Source organism: Delphinus delphis, chromosome 12 (genome assembly GCF_949987515.2).
Source record: "Delphinus delphis chromosome 12, mDelDel1.2, whole genome shotgun sequence".
NCBI classification, from domain to species: Eukaryota; Metazoa; Chordata; class Mammalia; order Artiodactyla; family Delphinidae; genus Delphinus; species Delphinus delphis.
Window position 1 is genome coordinate 71,841,024 of NC_082694.2, and position 17,830 is coordinate 71,858,853.

At 52.9% G+C, this 17,830-nt stretch overlaps 1 protein-coding gene across 4 annotated transcripts; it reads right to left on the minus strand.

The window, feature by feature from the left end:
- Positions 1 to 3,664: 3,664 nt before the first annotated feature.
- MFSD2B (MFSD2 lysolipid transporter B, sphingolipid) lies at positions 3,665 to 17,338 on the minus strand. 4 transcript variants are annotated; one of them, XM_060027034.1, is made up of 14 exons: positions 17,201 to 17,338; positions 13,270 to 13,395; positions 11,981 to 12,105; positions 11,367 to 11,450; positions 10,933 to 10,964; positions 10,713 to 10,843; positions 8,763 to 8,853; positions 8,525 to 8,646; positions 8,012 to 8,095; positions 7,627 to 7,707; positions 7,283 to 7,392; positions 6,784 to 6,927; positions 6,226 to 6,396; positions 3,665 to 5,406 (listed from the first exon to the last, which is right to left on the minus strand). In XM_060027034.1, the coding sequence occupies exons 1-14, from the start codon at positions 17,285 to 17,287 to the stop codon at positions 5,382 to 5,384; spliced, it is 1,413 nt and encodes a 470-aa protein (XP_059883017.1). In that variant the 5' UTR covers positions 17,288 to 17,338; the 3' UTR covers positions 3,665 to 5,381. The 4 variants fall into 4 exon arrangements, with proteins under 4 accessions (XP_059883017.1, XP_059883016.1, XP_059883014.1 ...); XM_060027033.1 differs by having other exon boundaries at positions 10,933 to 11,011; positions 11,327 to 11,450; XM_060027031.1 differs by lacking the exon at positions 17,201 to 17,338 and having other exon boundaries at positions 10,713 to 10,761; positions 10,933 to 11,011; positions 11,327 to 11,450; positions 13,270 to 13,901.
- Between the last annotated feature and the right edge of the window lie 492 nt (positions 17,339 to 17,830).

Here is a 17,830-nt window from a genome sequence, read left to right on the forward strand (position 1 = left end):
TGTTAGCCCTAGGTTTTTGGTAGATACCCTTTTTTTTTTTTTTTTTTTTTTTTGCGGTACATGGGCCTCTCACTGTTGTGGCCTCTCCTGTTGTGGAGCACAGGCTCCAGACGCGCAGGCTCAGCGGCCATGGCTCACAGGCCCAGCCACTCCGCGGCATGTGGGATCTTCCCAGACCGGGGCATGAACCCGTGTCCCCTGCATCGGCAGGCGGACTCTCAACCACTGCGCCACCAGGGAAGCCGTACACGTTCTTATGTTTAAAAATTTCCTTTTCTTCTTGGTTTTTAAGTACTTTTATCATAAATGGGTGTTAGATTTTTATCAAATGGTTCTTTCTGTATCTATTGAGACTGTAATTTTTACCTCCCTTAATCTGTTAATGTGGTGAATATCAGTTGATGGATTTTTCTAACATTAAACAAACTTTGCATTGTTGGAATACACCCAGTGTGTTCATGATGTATTTATTTTTTAGACATTGCCAGACCCAGTTTGCTAATATTTTGTTTTGGATTCTTGCTTCTATGTTCATAAGTAAGATTAACCTGCAGATTTCCTTTCTGTTCGCTTTTGCTTGTCTAGTTTTGGTTTCGAGCTTATTCTGGCCTGGTATAATGAGTTGCTGAGTATGCCTTTTTCTGTTCCCTGGAAAAGTTTTCATAAGATAGGAATGATCCTTGATTGAATGTTTGATAGACTTTGGATCTGGTCTTTTCTTTGTGGGAATGTTTTAAAATACTTATTTTATTCCTTTAATATTTATGGGACCATTTAGGATTTCTGTATATTTACACCCAGACACATATACACTCAATTCTGTTACAATGTTTGTTTTGAAAACAAATTTGTTCCAACACAATTGTTATATTAGGGAACTATTAGAGCATAACTTGAATTTCCTGTTGCTTGTGTACCAGTTTTGTCCTTAAGAAACACTAGGTGAACACAGAAAACTGTACCCAGCTGAACTGAGTCCCATAGGGATACACAAACATATATATAGATACACATATATACACATCTCAAACACCTAACGATCAGCTACATCAGTTTGCTGTGTGTGTTATGAGCCACACCCATCCATATCTGGTGTTACAGCTTTCTGTTAAATTTCAAATAACTTCTACCATTTGATAATGGTAGAACCCACAAATTGCAACACTTTCCCTTGCTTTAATCCGTACTCGTTGTATATGGGGAATGGGGTGGTGGAGTGAATGGGAGAGAAAGGAAACTAAGAAGAGACCAAGTTTTGGGTTTTGGTGACTGGATGGATGCTGACGTAAATTCACCGAAAATGCAGGAGACAGAACGTAGGTGGGGAGAAGGTGAGGAGTCCATTTTGGACATGTGATGTTTTAACTGCCTGGAAGACACTGAGATGGGCATCTGATCTTTGATTCTGGGGACCTGAAGGTCAGCAGAGAGCTCAGGGTTGGAAATAGAGTGGGGTAGAGGTGGTGGTAGTGAATGAAATCACTGGCCCTGGGAAGCCCAAGATGACCACAGAGCATCAAAGGAAGAAGCAACGGAAAAGTCAGAAAATGCATGGTCAGAGATGGTGGAGGAGAACCGGGAGGGAGGTAAGGGAGCCAAGGAGGACAGGGTTTTGAAGAAGCACGGACAGCATTATGGCTACCTGTGATTGAGGTTTCCTTGGTCAGTGTTACCCCACCTAATCATCAGACCTGTCCCAACATGTAGGTAACAGTGTACACATTTCTTTCATGAAATAAATGGAGGGACTTCCCTGGTGGTCCAGTGGTTAAGACTCCGTGCTCCCAACGCAGGGGGCCTGGGTTCGATCCCCGGTCAGGGAACTAGATCCCTCATGCTGCAACTAAGAGTTCACATGCCTCAACTAAAGATCCCACCTGAGGCCCGTGAGCCATGGCCGCTGAGCCTGCGCGTCCGGAGCCTGTGCTCCGCAACGGGAGAGGCCACAACAGTGAGAGGCCCACGTACCACAAAAAAAAAAAAAAAAAAGAATCCGCCTGCCATTGCAGGGGACACGGGTTCAAGCCCTGGTCCAGGAAGATCCCACATGCCGCAGAGCAACTAAGCCCGTGCGCCACAACTACTGAGCCTGCGCTCTAGAGCCCATGAGCCCAACTACTGAGCCTGCATGCCTAGAGCCCGTGCTCCACAACAAGAGAAGCCACCGCAATGAGAAGCCCGCGCACCGCAACCAGAGAAAGCTTCGCAGCAACGAAGACCCAACACAGCCAAAAATAAAGATTTTTAAAAAAATTTATTTTAAAAAATCACACGCAAAAAAAGGAGGGAATGGCAGGTGAGGGTCAGGAGACAGGAGACAATGCTGTGGAGCGGGGTGGCGGGAGGAGAGTAAACCGATTATTTGAAGAGGAGGAGAAAGTGAAGGGAACAGGAAAGGCTGTTTTTGTTTGTTTGAGGATGAGGGCACCATGGACATTCACTTGTTCAGTTAGCAAACATTTATTCCTGTTGAACGTTCACTTCTGGGCACTGAGGAGGTAGCGGTCAAAGTCCCTGCCCTCATGACATTTCTGTTTTAACAGGGGTGTCAAGCAATAAACAAGAAAGCCGTTGAGAACTATATAGTTGTATGTGGAGGTGGGTTCTACTGAGCACAAGCAAAGTGGGTGGAGCGTAGAGACGGGGTGGAGCAGGCGATTGTGGGGAAGCAGGAAAGGCCTCCCTGAGGAAGTGATACTTCAGGAGGGACCTGATCTTGTGAGACCTTGAGGGACTGTTGATGGGATGCAGGGGTGGGGCTGAGAGGGTCTTGAGCAAGTGGATGGCATGCTCTCCTGGATTTAAGTGGAGATGGAAAAGGTCGTGGAGAGGGAAGGGGCAAGGGGAGATGTCTGCCTTTGCCAGCAATAGGCCCAGGGCTGGCCGTGGTGGTAAGGAGAGATCTTCTTCCTCTGAAACAGGAGGATGGGCTCTGAGGAGGGTGGGTGTCAGGAGAGGGACGTGGATATGGGGTGAGCTCAGTGGGCAAATGTGAGCCGAAGGTCGAAGAGTAGGATTAATGGAATTACAGTGGAATCGAAGCATAGAGTCAGAGGCAGGGATGCTGGCGTTTGGTTTCAGAGGAGGAGTGGTCCTGTGATACCGAAGTCCTGGGTCAGCCATACCTCCAAAAACTATTTTAAGCCCTGGATAGCTCCACAAGCTTTGGAATCGGGCCAACTTGGGTACAAGACCGTTTCTACCACCAACTGATCGTAGGCAAGTTGCTTAATCTCTAAGCCTGTTTCCTCATCTGAAAATGAGAATCATAGTACCTGCTTCATAGGGCTGCTATGAAGAAGAAATGGAATACCTTTTGGCCAGCCCATGATTACCTCCTGTCTCTGAGATCTAACCCCTAACCCCCAGAGGTGGCCCCCTGCAGCTGTCTTTGTACAGTGAAGCTCTGATCCTTGAGACTGCACTCCCGGGAAATAGTATAGGTAACATAAAATGTGGCACAAGCTCTGATCCCACCTGCGTTGCCCAGGTTTCCAAAGCACAGCATAACATAACATGGTAGAAACTACCTGGCCTTCGGTCATAACAGGTACTGTCTCCACAGGGCAAGTGATCTTCCAGTGTTAAGAAACTGTTCTGTATGTGTGCGTATGTGTGAGTGTGCAGTGTGTGAGGTATGTGTGTGGTGTGTGCGCCTGTGCACGGCGGGGGGTGAGCAGAGCTTCCTGTCAGCCCCTTCCTGAACCAGTCAGGTGGACAAGGAAGAGAGACCGAGCCCAGCTCTTTCTCTAGGGCCCTGTGACCTCAAGGATCAGATGCCCATGTCAGTGTCACGGGGCCAGAAAGTTCAGGTATCAGACAGACTGGGTCACACTCTGTACTCTCTCTCTGAGGTCAGGTTCCTTCTTGTGCTATAGCATTTGTAGAGGAAGCTGAACACTTTAAGCTCTGAGGGCACATCCTGCCTGAGCGTGTCTGAGCTCTGGCCGTCTTAGACCTCGCACCTAATCTCACACCTAAGAGGCAGCCAGAGGTCTAAAGAGGAAGTGGAAGGGGGCCTAGCCCTGGGCAGTGGGCTCAGGAGGGGACTGAGCCAGGGGCTGGGAGAAATGTGGGGGGCAGGTCTGCACCTCCTGGTCTCCCTTGAGGTATCTGGGCTTCTCTAGGAGGAGTTGCTGGGGCACCAGGGTCCCCACAGGTTCCTCAACTCTTCCCCAGGCCCCAAACCCACAAGAGCCACCTGGCCACTATCGAGTCTCAACTTTTCTTCTCTTCCAAAGGAAGGAAGGAACCTACCTCCCACACGGCATCTCTGGTCTGAGGAAATGCAGACTCTGGGACATATGGCTGATGGGCCATAGCCAGTTTCAGTGACATCAGGCACCCTCCCCTTCCCTCCTCGGGACAGGGCTTTCCCAGGAGGTGGGGTGAGAAGGCTGGCCACAGGCAAATTTTACAGACTCAATAGAAGATAAACCCTTTAATTTGTTTCTGAAAAAATAAATCTCAGTGGATCTTTCCTTCCCGAAGACATGTCCTCTAGAAAACGGTGGTTCCTGTGCTTTTATAAGATAAACTTTCAGGGGACTTCCCTGGCCGCCCAGTGGTTAAGACTCCGCACTTCCACTGCAGGGGGCATGGGTTCCATCCCTGGTTGGGGAATCTAAGATCCCGCATGTGGTGAGGCACAGCCAGAAAAAAAAAAGATAAACTTTCAGAAAAATATTTCCGCAAAAATAACTTTTGTTCATAAAAATGATGGGTCTTCGGTGGCTCAACGTCAGTCAATGTCCACTTCTAGAAACAGTGTCATCAACTTAGCTGTACAAAGGGAAGGAAACACCTCATGTCTTGCTCAGTCTATCCCCACCACTGGCCCCATTCGCTCCCTCTGGGGTCTGTTGGCCTCGCTGCATCTGTCTCTCTCCTAATTGGACATCCCAGCATGTCCATCTGTCCCCACTCTGCCCACTCACGTGCTGTCAGCCTCTCTCAGACATCCAGTGGAACATCAGGGGAAACGAGTTCTGTGTGTCTGTCCTGTCAGGTAGCTTTGCCATCCAAGCAGGTTGGTGGGCCTGGTGCTCCCACAGGAAGTCTGCAGACCAAGCTGGTAGGGGCTTCCTTTTTCCAGGAATAGTTGCTACTGGTATGCTTTCCAGGTCACAGGTTGCCTGGAGCTGGGTAGTCAGGGGCACAGGCCTATCTGAGATGTCCTGCAGTCAACAGGCAAGACATGACAGGCGGGGGTCCTGGAGCCCAGGCCACTCCCTTCAGGAGAGTCACCGAAGATGCCATATCCCAGGGGAAAAGATGGGTCATGTGTAAACTGTGAAGCAGGGGTGCTGAAGGGCTGAGAAGGGGGACTTGGAGCCCAGAAGACGCTGCTCCGGCCGTTCCAGCTCACAGGAGTCTCAAATTCAAGCGAGGCTGTAGCTGGTCCTCCTGTTGGAAAGGGAAGAAGCCAAAGGGAAGGATGAGGTGGGTGGGGCCCCGTGGAAGTGTCAGTGGCTGCTCCTTGTCTCTCTAGCAGCTCCTCCCCTTCTCAACCCTGTGAATGAAGCTAAAACTCTGTTCTTCCGAGTCCCACCAAGCAGTTCCCCATCCACCTGTTATTCCCCGAGTGTAGCGCATGATCTCAGTAAGATGGGCTGGAGTCCCAGGCCGTCCACAGCAAACAGTGAGAGACCCATGACAAAGCCACTTCCTGCCTATCGTGCGTGGTCCTCTGTATCTACATGGACTCGTGTTTGTAAACGCGTGAGCGTCGGCAAAAACGTGGACAAGGCTCGTGAACGTCTGCTGGACCAGACGTGTTGATACTGCAGCGCCGCTTGGCCTCAGGCTCTGGGCTGAGCTCTTGGGACGCAAAAATGAAGAAAACAGACCCAGCTTTCAAGGTCCCCACAGTCTACTGCGAAAGCCAGACAGTGAGCAGATCACCCTTGGGCAGTGGGATCGGCGGTTCGCAGGGGGAAGAACAAGGTCAGAGAGAGCTGCTCGGTGCAGCCTGCGGGGGGGAGAGTGGAAGATGGCTCCCAGGTTTCGGCTCCCAGGCTAGAGGGTGGTGCCATCCACCGGGACCGGAGCACAGCAGGAGCAGCGATTGGGGAAGAAGATAGATTCGGTTTGGGGCCCACTAAGACTGACTGCCATGCTTGTGGGACATCAGGTGGAGGTGACCAAATGAGAGCCGTGCACATCTGCATGCCTCCCGGGTGTTGGCGGCCCTCCTGTGTATACCCGTGTGCGAGAGGTGCCTACCTCCCAAGGGAGCGGGAGCTGTTCCGACTTGGCACCTTTGGAGTGGGGCCGACCATGAGGATGCACAGACCGATGAGGATCATGCAGGTGGGCATGGCTCCGATGAGGACCTTGAGGGTCACCACCACCTGTTCCGCCTGCTTGCAGGCTCCTGACTCATACCCCGCAAAGCTGGGGAAACACCAGCCCATGCATCCAGCTCAGAGCCTGGCTTCCTGACGGAGGGGTCCCAAATGCCCAACCACCACGCTATACTGAAACTTGGATAGTTTCCTGGACACATCAGCCTAACTATGGGGGACGGAGTGTGAGGGAACGAACAGACCAGGGAGGAGTTCAGAGAAAGCTGAGGATGTGGGAAGCAGAGGCTTCAGAAGGGGTACAGCCACCAAGAAGGGCCCCTCCCAGTCATGTGCACAGAGAAAGTAGGGTGGAGGTTCCCACACACCCTCCGGACCTACGGGTGACCCCTGGCTGGCTAAGGTGGGGGACTCTGCCCTCTGCTTCCCACGCCGCTAGTCTTTTGTGCCTCTGGTACAGCCCAGCTCTGTGACTCACTCCAGGCTGAGAGTGGAGATGCCCAGGGCGCCTGCACCTGAAAGCTTGGTGAAGAAGACATAGGATGAGTAGAAGATGGTCTCCAGCCCTGGGCCGTGCTGGTGCTGCAGCTGGAATTCATCCACCACATCTGGAAGCATGGACCTGGGGGAGGGGGCTGCAGAATTATCCCTTTTATCCCCTCGACAGCCACCAGCCTGGGAGCTCTCTGGGGACAGAGAGTGAGTCAGATTCACCCCTGGGTCCCCGCTGCCCAGGACCGACCCACAGAGTCAGGCAATATTTCCCCAACACACAGCTGTCCACCGTTCCTGCCGCCTGGTGCTCTTTCAGGAGGGCTCCACAGATGGTGCTGGCAGCCTCCATCTCCTGCAAGGGGGAGAGCGCCTCCCCAGCGCAGCCCGTGCACAAGGCCTGGGGTAGCAGGTTGGTGTGAAGGAGGGATACCCAGTAGGAAGGACGTGAGGCTCCCACTCCCATTTCCCTTCACCCAGCCTACCAGGGTAGCAGCAAGGACACGGCAATGCTCACGCCAGATACAAAGGCCACGACGTATGCCACGGGTGCTGTGGGCATAGCAGCCAGCAGGATTGCAAATGGCACCATCCCCTAGGGAGACAGACACACTAGCTGCTCCCTCCACCTGCACCCCCCAGCTCAACTGCTCTTTGATTCACACACTCACCGCTCTACTGATGACCCCCTGCGCCTGGTCCCCTGCTAGGCACTGAGCACGCGGTGAATATAGACGCGGCCCTGCCGGCCCCCAGGAGGCTTAGGCTCCAAGGTCACCGCCTCCCCCCCCACCAAATCCCTCCAGGCCTTGCTTCCTGCCTCACTCACAAAGATCCCGAAGGCCGACATCCTCTTCCCAAATCGCTGCAGAACCCACTCCCACATCGGGGTGCTCAGCACTGCCGAGACCTGTGAGCGGACAGAATCATCACAGCCCAGGACACGCCGCCTGCGCCTCTGCCAGGCCCTCAAAGCCCTGCCTTTTAGGAGGGATGCTCGATGTTGACCTTGCCACCTGTTTGGAAACAGTGGCTGTGAACTTTATGACCCTGGCCCCAATTCTACCCTCTGCTGAAATGCAGGTGACCAAGACCACAGCAGAGTCCAGAACCCTGACCATCGGAAGTCCGGGCACATGTGTCACGTCAAGGGTCACACATCCCCAACTCAGGCCCCTGAGCGCCCTTGCCTCTACCGCCCCAGGTCCCCTCACCAGGATGGTTAGCACCAGGCTCTGCACATGGTCATGTAGCCGGGAGGCGTGTGCACAGAACAGGACCAGGTAGCTCTGCTCCACCTGAAGAGGTCGACAGGAAGTGGGCGTGTATGGGAAATGGCAGAAACGTGGAAGTCAAGGGCAAGGCCAAGGTCTCAAGTCTGGCCTCCCCTTTGGGATCTCAAGCGTCCAGTTCCTACCGCCATCACGCAGTCCCCTCCCCAACGAAGGATGCTTATCGCTGACACGGGTATAAACGCCATTCCTTGTCCCGCCCCCCAGCAGGGCTGAGAACCACCCCAGACAGCGTCAGCTTCCTGGTGTCTGGGCCCTGACCCTCCCCAGCCCCACAGGCTCTAGGTAGGTTCCTCTCCTCCCAGCACCAGCCTTGCCCAGCACTTGCCAGCCACTGGTTTCTCTCTGGTGCGGTGGGGACGAGAGACACCTGAACCTACGCAGGGTCAGTATGGCCAGAGCCAAGCCAGTGGGGATCAGCCTGGCCAGAGGTACCTGAACGGCTGCTGAGATGAACAGAAAGGAGATGACCAGCTTCAGGTAGGGCGGGTGCCGCACTGTGAGCCGCAGCCCAGCCAGGAAGCTCAGGCCCTGGCCGGAGGCTCGGGCAGAAGCATCTGCAACACAGGAAGGGGACATCTTGGCTTGGTGGAGTTCAAAACCAAAACCCACGCCCAAGAGGAGCCCGGCCGCAGCTTCTGCTTCCCACACTCTGCCTGCACCCCGCACCTACCTGGTCGCTCCTTCACCCCCAGGCAGAGCAAACTACTGCACACGGGGTAAGTCACAGCAACCACAGTGGCTGCAATGGAGTAGAGACGAGTCTGTGGGACAGGACAGAACTTCATTGAGGGTGATGTCTCCAACCCACGGAGGTGGGGATACCCAGGGGCCGGGCAGGAGTACCTCCCAATGGGAGCACAGGGACCCTCAGCCCAAGCCCAAGGATGCTGGGTGCCCCTCCTCCCAACCAGCGCAGCAGGAGAGGGAGATCTAAGGGCCCAGAGTGGTCCTTCTGCTGACCCTCTGCCTCCTGCAAGCATCCATGCCACCATGGGTCTAAGCCCCCTTCGCCTCTCTCTCTCTCTCTCTTTTTAAGCAAACGTTCATTGGGGCTGATTTCTGCATGCTAGACCCTGCGGTTACGGTGATGAATAAGTGATCCTGTGCATCCACAATAAGGGGCTTGGAGTGGGTGGGGAGACAGATCCATGAGTAGACAGTGTGACGCATGATGACGCAGATAAACGTCAAAACCAGAACGGTGCTACCTAGCATTCAGAGGAAGACACTTATGTAATAAAATACATTTAAGGCATGCATGGGAGTACCAGTCACCCAATTCAGGATAGGGGTTGCCTTTGGTGGGGGAAGAAAGAGGGAGATGGGCAGGGCTTCACCAGTGTGGATCCAGCACCGTTGCACAGGGTCCCACATTCAGAAGGCACTGCACTTGGGAGTTAATGCTCTGCTGTCTTGAAATTCGTGATGATTTTATCTATGAATTTGTGTTTTGTAAGTGAAGTCAGTGGAACAACAGAGCTGGAACTACCAAGAGGCACCTGAATGCTACTCGCCTTGGCTCACACGAGGCTTCGCCTTCCGGGGTGGGGATGGTTCTCAGTCTCCTGCTCCCTACTTCTTGGCATCCCAGGCCCCGCCCAGCCTCCTGCTCTCCAACCCAAGGCCACTGCCACCCTCTGTTCCACCCTCACCCAGACAGTGACCCAGTAGCTTTGGGGAGGGCACTTGTAGAGGCCTCAGTGGGGCCTAGGCGTGGAAGCGGGGAGGGTGAATCTGCAGGTCACAATCCCTCTGATCCCAGGCTCGTAGCACCATGATGGGGTTTGAGGGCAACTGGGCAGAGTCTCTCCCCGACCCTGATTCAGGCAATCCCTAGATTGGGGCAGTAGACCATGGGAAGGGGAAACTGACTTCCCCGCCCTCTCTGGGGCTCTACAGCTTCACTTTGCTCTGTACTCAGGCAAATTCTGTAGCTGGGCTACAGATGGGTCTGGGGATGGATGGGTACACAAGGACTTCATTGTAATGTTTTCTTACGGGTGGTGAACCATGGGTGTTGGTAGTAGTATTCTCATACCATTAATTCCCAAATGTTGGTGGAGGTGAGTGATGTCATTTGCTTAAGGAGAAAGGGCGGTGGGGGGGGCGGATAGAAGATGAACTTGATGGATAAATAGATGCACGTCCCCTAATTGCTGAAAAGGGACCTGCTTTGAGGAGACAGGAAGGAGTACTAACCCTTTCACACTGGAGGTGGGGTTGGCGTTGGCAGTCACCCGTTCAGGGATGGGTAGGACTGGTCATAGGTCAGGTTTTGCCCAGAGCTCTGCCAGGACACCAAACCGTTCTCTCTGCCCTGTCCCTGCCTGTGGCCCTTCCCCACCCCTGTCCCTTCTCTGGGGTCTGCCTCCTCCCTCCAGATGGCCTGCTGATCTGTTGTTTGACTCCATGTTTAGAAGGCACCCAGCAGAAGCAGATTTAGCAGGGAGGACGGAGGGCATGGGCTCAGCTACAGGAGCAGGGAAGGAATGAGAGGGCATGGTGTGCAGAGATGAGCCCCCAAACAACCATGAAGAGACCTGGGGGAGAAACAGCCCTGGAAGAAAGAAGTGACCCCGAAGCGGGGGTCCCAGTGGGTCTGGGTAGCCTGGGCACTCACCGCATTGGGGGAAACAGCCACTTGTCCCGGGAGCGCAGTCTCCTTGCACCTGTGGGACCCGTGGGCACCAGACACGATGAGTCCATGGACAGTGGCTCCCATCAGCGTCCCTGCCATCTCCAAGGTCATCCCTGGGACACAGCGTGGAGCAAGGTGACAGCTCATGGGGCCAGGGGCAGAGCCATCCCACCCCACGCACCCCACGCCTGCCTGCACTCACGGTACACAGTGGCCGAGTCCCGCTCCCTGGGGCTGGGGGTCAAGAGCATGGTCAGTGCCGTGTAGGGCACCTGGAAGAACTGGGGCACCGGGCAGAGATTAGGATGGCGCCTGCCACCAGACTGCCAACCCAGGCCAGCAGCTTCCCGAGGGCAGGCCTGCGCCAGGCTGGCACATCCCCACTGATTCCCTCAACCCGGAGTTAGGAGCTGAGGGACAGGAGGGGCACCCAGCCTAGAGCCCACGAGAAAAGCTAATGGTCGGCGGCCACCTGGTAAGCAGGTGGGCAGCAGGGACCTGGACCCCTACCCCCAGCACACACACACTTCAGAGGGGCCTCCAGCCAGCACTGGGGTTCCAGGAGTCCAGGCCGAGGAAGGGGGCCACCTGCTTACCGTTGCCAGGGCCTGGAACAGGGAGTAGAGGGCTGTGTACCAGAGGCCGCGCAGGCTGGTGAAGGGGGGCAGGAACCACAGGAAGAAGGAGGCCAAGGCAATGAACGGCGTGCAGCCCAGCACCCTGTGGAAGCACAGCCCAGGTGGAGCGCCCCGTGGCACCAGGACAGGGGACGCAAAGGCTGGGCCTGGAGCAACCTCACCCCTCTGGGTTCAAGCTCTCGGCCCCTGGAGAAGCCCTGGGCTGGGGCTTTCAGGGTGGGAGCCATGGAGGGCGCGAGGTGGCCGAGGGCGAGGAGGTAGCCAGGAGTAGAGGCTGGGGCACTTAGTGGCTGGGTTGTGCCATTCCCTGTTCCAGGGGGCACAGGCAAGTCACATCTCTGTGAGACCTTCCAATACACCCAGCTCAGCCTGGCCGCATTCCTAGACCCCCAGGGCCGGGGCAGCGACTCTTGGAGGGTTTGTCCAGCTCTGTGCCACCAGGTGAGGGAGAGGTCTATGAACACCTGCATGACTCAGTCAGACCCAATCCATTCCTGTCACCTACTGTCCAGACTTGTCCTCTAACCATCCACTAAGAAGCAGATGTGACAAACACAGTGACCTCAAGCCAGGGGTGGGTGCCAGGATCCTGAGGACCATGGGGCTGCTCACCAGGGCATGAGTCGTCCAGACCCTGTCCTCCTGCTTCTGTTGATGAAGAACCCAGCCAAAGGGTCGGCAGCTGCCCCAGACACCTTCCCTCCAAACAGGACAAGTGACACCTGGGCAGCAGGGATCTGTAAGGGACAGGGGGGGGGATAGCCAAGGCCTGGCAGAGTCAGAGAGGGTGTCTAGGCCTGCCCGCCCATCAGGAGGAAGATCTGGGAAACTGGCAGGGGCCAGAGCCACGGTGCAAAGGTTTTTTGGTCTTTTCCCCAGGACAGGAATCCAGAGAGCTCCGAGGGCGTATGTGCACCAGTAGAGAAGCGGGAGGGAGTGATAGCTGTTCCCTAGCACGTTCCTGTTATACTTATGCCCGGTCACTTTCAGAGAAGACTTGAGAGATCTTCCCCTGAAGGGCTCAGTGCAAGAAGGGTGCACTGAAGCTGACAGTCAAAGGCAGACCTTGTGTTTCACAATGAAAACGTTTTATTGATTTTTCTGATTACATAAATGATACACTCATTATAAACACATTCAAACAGTACAGAAAAATACTGAGCAAAGCTCATCTGAAATCCCACCATCCTGAGACAACTGCCAGCAACATTTTGATCATCCTGTCCTGCGTTTCCTTATGTGCATTTGCAATTTATAATTTTACACAAATGGGACTGTATCAGCGTCATTTTAAACAATCACAGATAAATAAATCATGGATACCTTATTAAAAAGTTCTTTTTTGTTTACCCTCTATCCTCCACCATTCCCTCCTATAGCCAACATTAACACTCTGGCGGATATCCTTCCGGAATTTACTTTCCCCATGCTCATCCTTTAATCATGTACAGATGTATATACATCCATATACCCATGCACCCACATATATGGGGCATGCTTTTGTTTTGCTAAAATAGGATCATTTTATATACCTTTCTCTAAAACTAACTTTTCTCACTTGACAGTGCATCATGGAAATCCTTCTGAGTCAACTGGTATAGATCTAACTCATTCTTTTGAGTGATTAAACAGTAGTCCATTATGTGGATATAGCCCAACTTATTTTCCAACTACTTCTATATTTGGGAGCATTCATGTTGTTTCCCACTTTCCAACTACAAACAGCCTGCAGTAAACATCCTTGAGGAGGTTGCCCTCAATAGCATTTGGTTTCTTCTCAGGCTTGGGTCAGAAGTACCATCTACCAAGGATGATGGGGGTGGAAGTAAAGGTGGGGTGAAAGGACCAGACACCAAGGAAGATGGAAGCAGGGGGCCCCCGAGGCTGCTGCCCACACTCACCTGGGCCACATCGAGCAGGAAAAGTTGCAGGTAAAAGGCTATGGCGCTGGAGGCCACCTGGTTGGGGACCCCTCCAATGCCGTAGCACACCTTCGTACAGAATGAGAGGCGACCAGCTCCGCTGTCCTGGGGGAGACACAGGAGCTAAGCCCCCACAGACACACAACAGCTCCCTCCAGCCCCCTGACTTCCAAAAGCATCCTGAGGTCCCTATGTCTTGAAGGCTTTTCCAGCAACCTCTCAGTCCTAATTTGTCCCAAATCATCTTAAAAGGAAGTGAGACAGAAAAAGGAAAAAAAAAAAATCCTAAACCATGACCTCTAAGCATTTCCAGGGAGAAGTTCTTCCTTATATTTCCCCACAGTGCTTCCTACTGCAGTCTGTTTTATTCTCCAAGTCAGCAAGCCAGAGTGAACTGGGGGTTAGGAGGCCCCTAAATTTGCCACCAGCTTCCTGTGTGGACTTTGAATAAATCACTTTATCTCTCTAAGCCTCATCTGTCAAATGGATATTCCTGCCAACTTCAAGGGATTTTTTTTTTCATCTTTATTGGAGTATAATTGCTTTACAATGGTGTGTTAGTTTCTGCTTTATAACAAAGTGAATCAGTTATACATATACATATGTTCCCATATCTCTTCCCTCTTGCGTCTCCCTCCCTCCCACCCTCCCTATCCCACCCCTCCAGGCAGTCACAAAGCACCGAGCTGATCTCCCTGTGCTATGTGGCTGCTTCCCACTAGCTATCAATTTTACATTTGGTAGTGTATATATGTCCATGCCACTCTCTCACTTTGTCACAGCTTACCCTTCCCCCTCCCCATATCCTCCAGTCCATTCTGTAGTAGGTCTGTGTCTTTATTCCCATCTTACCCCTAGGTTCTTCATGACATTTTTTTGTGTGTGTGTTTTGTTTTTTTGTGGTACGCGGGCCTCTCACTGCTGTGGCCTCTTCCGTTGCGGAGCACAGGCTCCGGACGCGCAGGCTCAGCGGCCATGGCTCACGGGCCCAGCCACTCCGCGGCATGTGGGATCCTCCCGGACCGGGGCACGAACCCGTGTCCCCTGCATCGGCAGGCGGACTCTCAACCACTGCGCCACCAGGGAAGCCCCCATGACATTTTTTTTTCTTAGATTCCATATATATGTGTTAGCATACGGTATTTGTCTTTCTCTTTCTGACTTACTTCACTCTGTATGACAGACTCTAGGTCCATCCACCTCACTACAAATAACTCAATTTTGTTTCTTTTTATGGCTGAGTAATATTCCATTGTATATATGTGCCAGATGTTTTGATGAGCAAATGAGGCAATGGCTCCAGGAGCTGATGGTTAAATATTCGGGACTTTTGCAAGCCAGTGGTTACTGGCAGCCTGAAATCGGCCATGGTGAGAGTATTTACACCACAGAAATCAGTAAACAGCAAAAATCAGAGTTTTGTTTTTCTGGAGAGACTGTTTACCAACCCACCACTAAAATGAAGTAATGCTTATGACCCCAAATATATGTGTGTGTGTGTATATCCATATATATATATATATATATATCCCTAAGTTACCCAGTGAACTCCAGACTCAAATTAAACTGTCTACTCACAGCCCCACATGGTTGCCAAGCAGGCATTTCAGCTTAGCATGGTCAAAACACAGCTCCTGATTTCCATCCCATTGTCTTAACCTCTTAACCCTGTCGTCCCCATTTCATTAAATAGCTCCAATGTCCACTCAGCAGCTCAGACCACAAACCTAGGAGTCATCCTTGATTACTCTTTCCCAATTCCCCTGTCTAATCTATCAGTGAGAGCCTCCTGAGTGGCTTCTCTGCTTCTACTCTCGTTCCCTACTATCCACTCTCCGTCCAGCAGCCCAACTGATCTTTTCATAACATAAATCAGATTGTGCCTCATCTCTGCTTAAAACCCTCTAACAGCTTGCCATTACAGTTTGAATAAAACTCCAAGTCCTTCCCATATTGCCTACAGGCACCCACACAATCAGCTCCCACTCCCTTTCCCACCTCACTTCAGATAGCTCTACCATGGTAGCCTCCTCCTTCTTGTTACTCAAAATGACCTTTTCTGTTGCTGCCTCAGGGCCTTTGCACTTCCTGTCCCTTCTGTCTGGAAGGCTCTTCCTCCCGGTCTTTGCAAGAGCTGACTCCTTGCCATTCAGGCTGAAGCCTAAATGTCATCTCTTTAGAGAGGGCTTCCCTGACCACCCAAATCTCTCTCTCAATTGTACTAACTACAGGATATATTCTTATTCATTTCCTGCCTCTCCCCACCAGCATATAAACTCTCTGAGAGCATGAACTATATAACTTTGATTCACCACCATGTCCCCAGTACCTAGAACAATGCTGGGCATATAGACAATATATATATTTGTTAAAAGAATAAATGCCATGAAGACACTGTGGAAAGTGCTATTTCTTCCATAGACGCTGGGAATCCTTCTTTTTCATCTTTTGCCCGGAGATGGGAGGGGGAGTGGAGAGGACCATGGCTTCACCCATTTTTGTATCTTGCCAGACACCCCAAATGAAAGGAAGGTCTTCCCAGATAAGGGTTTATCAAGTCCTCTGCACTCTTCCTACCCACACATGAGGCAGGATGTGGTCTCCTTTTCTGATATTTTTGTGAACGCTATTTCAACTTCCAGAAAGCTTAACAACAGGCAGAATCCAACATGATAACTCTCCCCCCACCCTGCCCCCTCCATAATGGGACTCTGGTTTCCCACTAAACATACCTATCAAGTTTCTGATACATAGAAGGCACTTGAAACAGACATTCCAGCTGAAACTAGGTATATGATACAATCTTGGAATCTTGAGGAAGGCAGTTTTACCTACTTAAATCATAAGCCCTTCACAGTCACCTGAGATCAAGTTTCAGAGTTAGACAAATTCGACAAATTTGAATGCAAATTCCGTCTGCCATTTCTAGCTGTGTGACCCAGGACAAGGTACTCAGTGTGCCGAGCTTCATTTCCTCACATTTAAAATGGGGATAATACACCTCATAGGGTTGTTATGAGAATTAAATGCTAGCATTTCATGGACCATGTTTCCCCTCTAGCTATTCCTCTCACCCTGAGTTTCTAAATTTCCCTGGGAAGTGAGAGTCCCTAGAGGGCCTCTTAATCTTGCTTGCTTTCTTGGAGGCCACAATCTTTTGCTCCGAGGTGCTGGAGAGGAAGCACTGAGTCAGCATAGGGAATTGAAGCCACAGACAGAATGAACGCGTTGAGCACAGGGCGGGCAGTGGATTTTTGCACTCATCAGGGAAGTTCAGACGTCCTAACTCCTCTCCAACACAGCCACCCTGAATGACATGCGCCCCAGCCCCATCCAGGGGGTGGGGGGAGGGGGAATGCGAGGGGCTGAGGGCGCCCCTAGGTTCCCGCCTGCCCGCTACCCTCACTTGGGAGCCTGGTTGCCAGGAAGGACATCTCTAGAGGCAGTCTCCTCAAAGAGAGCCCGGCGCCTGGAGGAAGCCAGGTTTGAGAGGGTCGCTGTGGCTGCCCGCAGCACCTGCCCGGAGGCTGGGGAAGGGAGGCAGCCTCCTTGCGCACCACTCAGCGTCCTGCCTGCCCAGGGTGCAGGCGGCCTGGGGAAGACCTGGAGTGCGGTGGACAAGAGCCCTAGACTGGCCCTGGCCCTGCCTGACTAGGTGAAGGAATCAGCAGCTTACTTCGCTTGTCTAGGACTCGGTTTCCCATCCTGTTCTCTTTGGGGCTCCCGAACACCCTCAAGCCTCTCGGCTCTCAACTGTCAAAACTCCACCAGGGGCAGTTCAACAACCTGGAGGCTTGCCGAGGCTGGCTGAAGGCCTACGCCCAGACGCCCGGAAGGTCCCCGGGGCCCCTCCGGCCCAGCGCCCGCTCTGCGCCTGGCTCAGCCCCCGCTCCCCTTGATTTGCGCTCACCGAACCGGGCTCCAAGGTGTGCGCTTCCGGCGGGTGCGGCGGCGTCTCAACTGGCGGGGTCAGGGTCCCTTCGTGGGACACTGCCATTGCGCACGGCTGCACGCGCACTGCGGCCGTCGCCCTCGGTGTTATCGCCTGGCCGCCCCCGCAGGGAGGGCGGCTCCCGGGCCGAGAGGGCGCGGCGCAAAGAGGGGCGGGCTAGCGGGCGCGCCCCGGGCCAGGGGCAACGCGCGGGAAAACGGGGAAGCCGCGAAGTGCGCGGGTTCGGTTTCCCGAAGTGAAAAACGCCAGAGCCCACATTTGCCGGGGGAAAGGCTGGCCAAGTCACTCGGGACCGTTTTCCTTGGGGTAGGTCTCCGAGGGAGTGAGAGCCAGCGGCCCTTCGCGCTAATCTCGCCTGCTAAATCCTCGTGAAAGTCGACAAACAAGTTCATTAGAAAAACGAAGCAACAGAATTGACCTGCTCAGACTAAGACTATGACTGAGTAGGCTTACAACCCTCTTTACAAAACTGATACAGGATGCCCGAAATACACATTCTCCAGCCTCATACAGATAATGCGTATGGCCATGTAACTAAGTCCTGGCCACTGAATAAAAGCTGAGTGGTGTAAGCAATTTCCCAGAAAG

Excerpts from the sequence above, each read along its gene's own strand:
- MFSD2B (XM_060027030.1), bottom strand. The coding sequence starts at position 13,597 with ATGCTTAGAGGTCATGGTTTAGGATTTTTTTTTTTTCCTTTTTCTGTC. Across the intron at positions 10,844-11,326 it reads TGTTCCAGGCCCTGGCAACG|GGATGACCTTGGAGATGGCA; the intron begins GTAAGCAGGTGG and ends GCTGTGTCCCAG. Across the intron at positions 6,397-6,783 it reads ATCTCCACTCTCAGCCTGGA|CTTTGCGGGGTATGAGTCAG; the intron begins GTGAGTCACAGA and ends GTGTTTCCCCAG.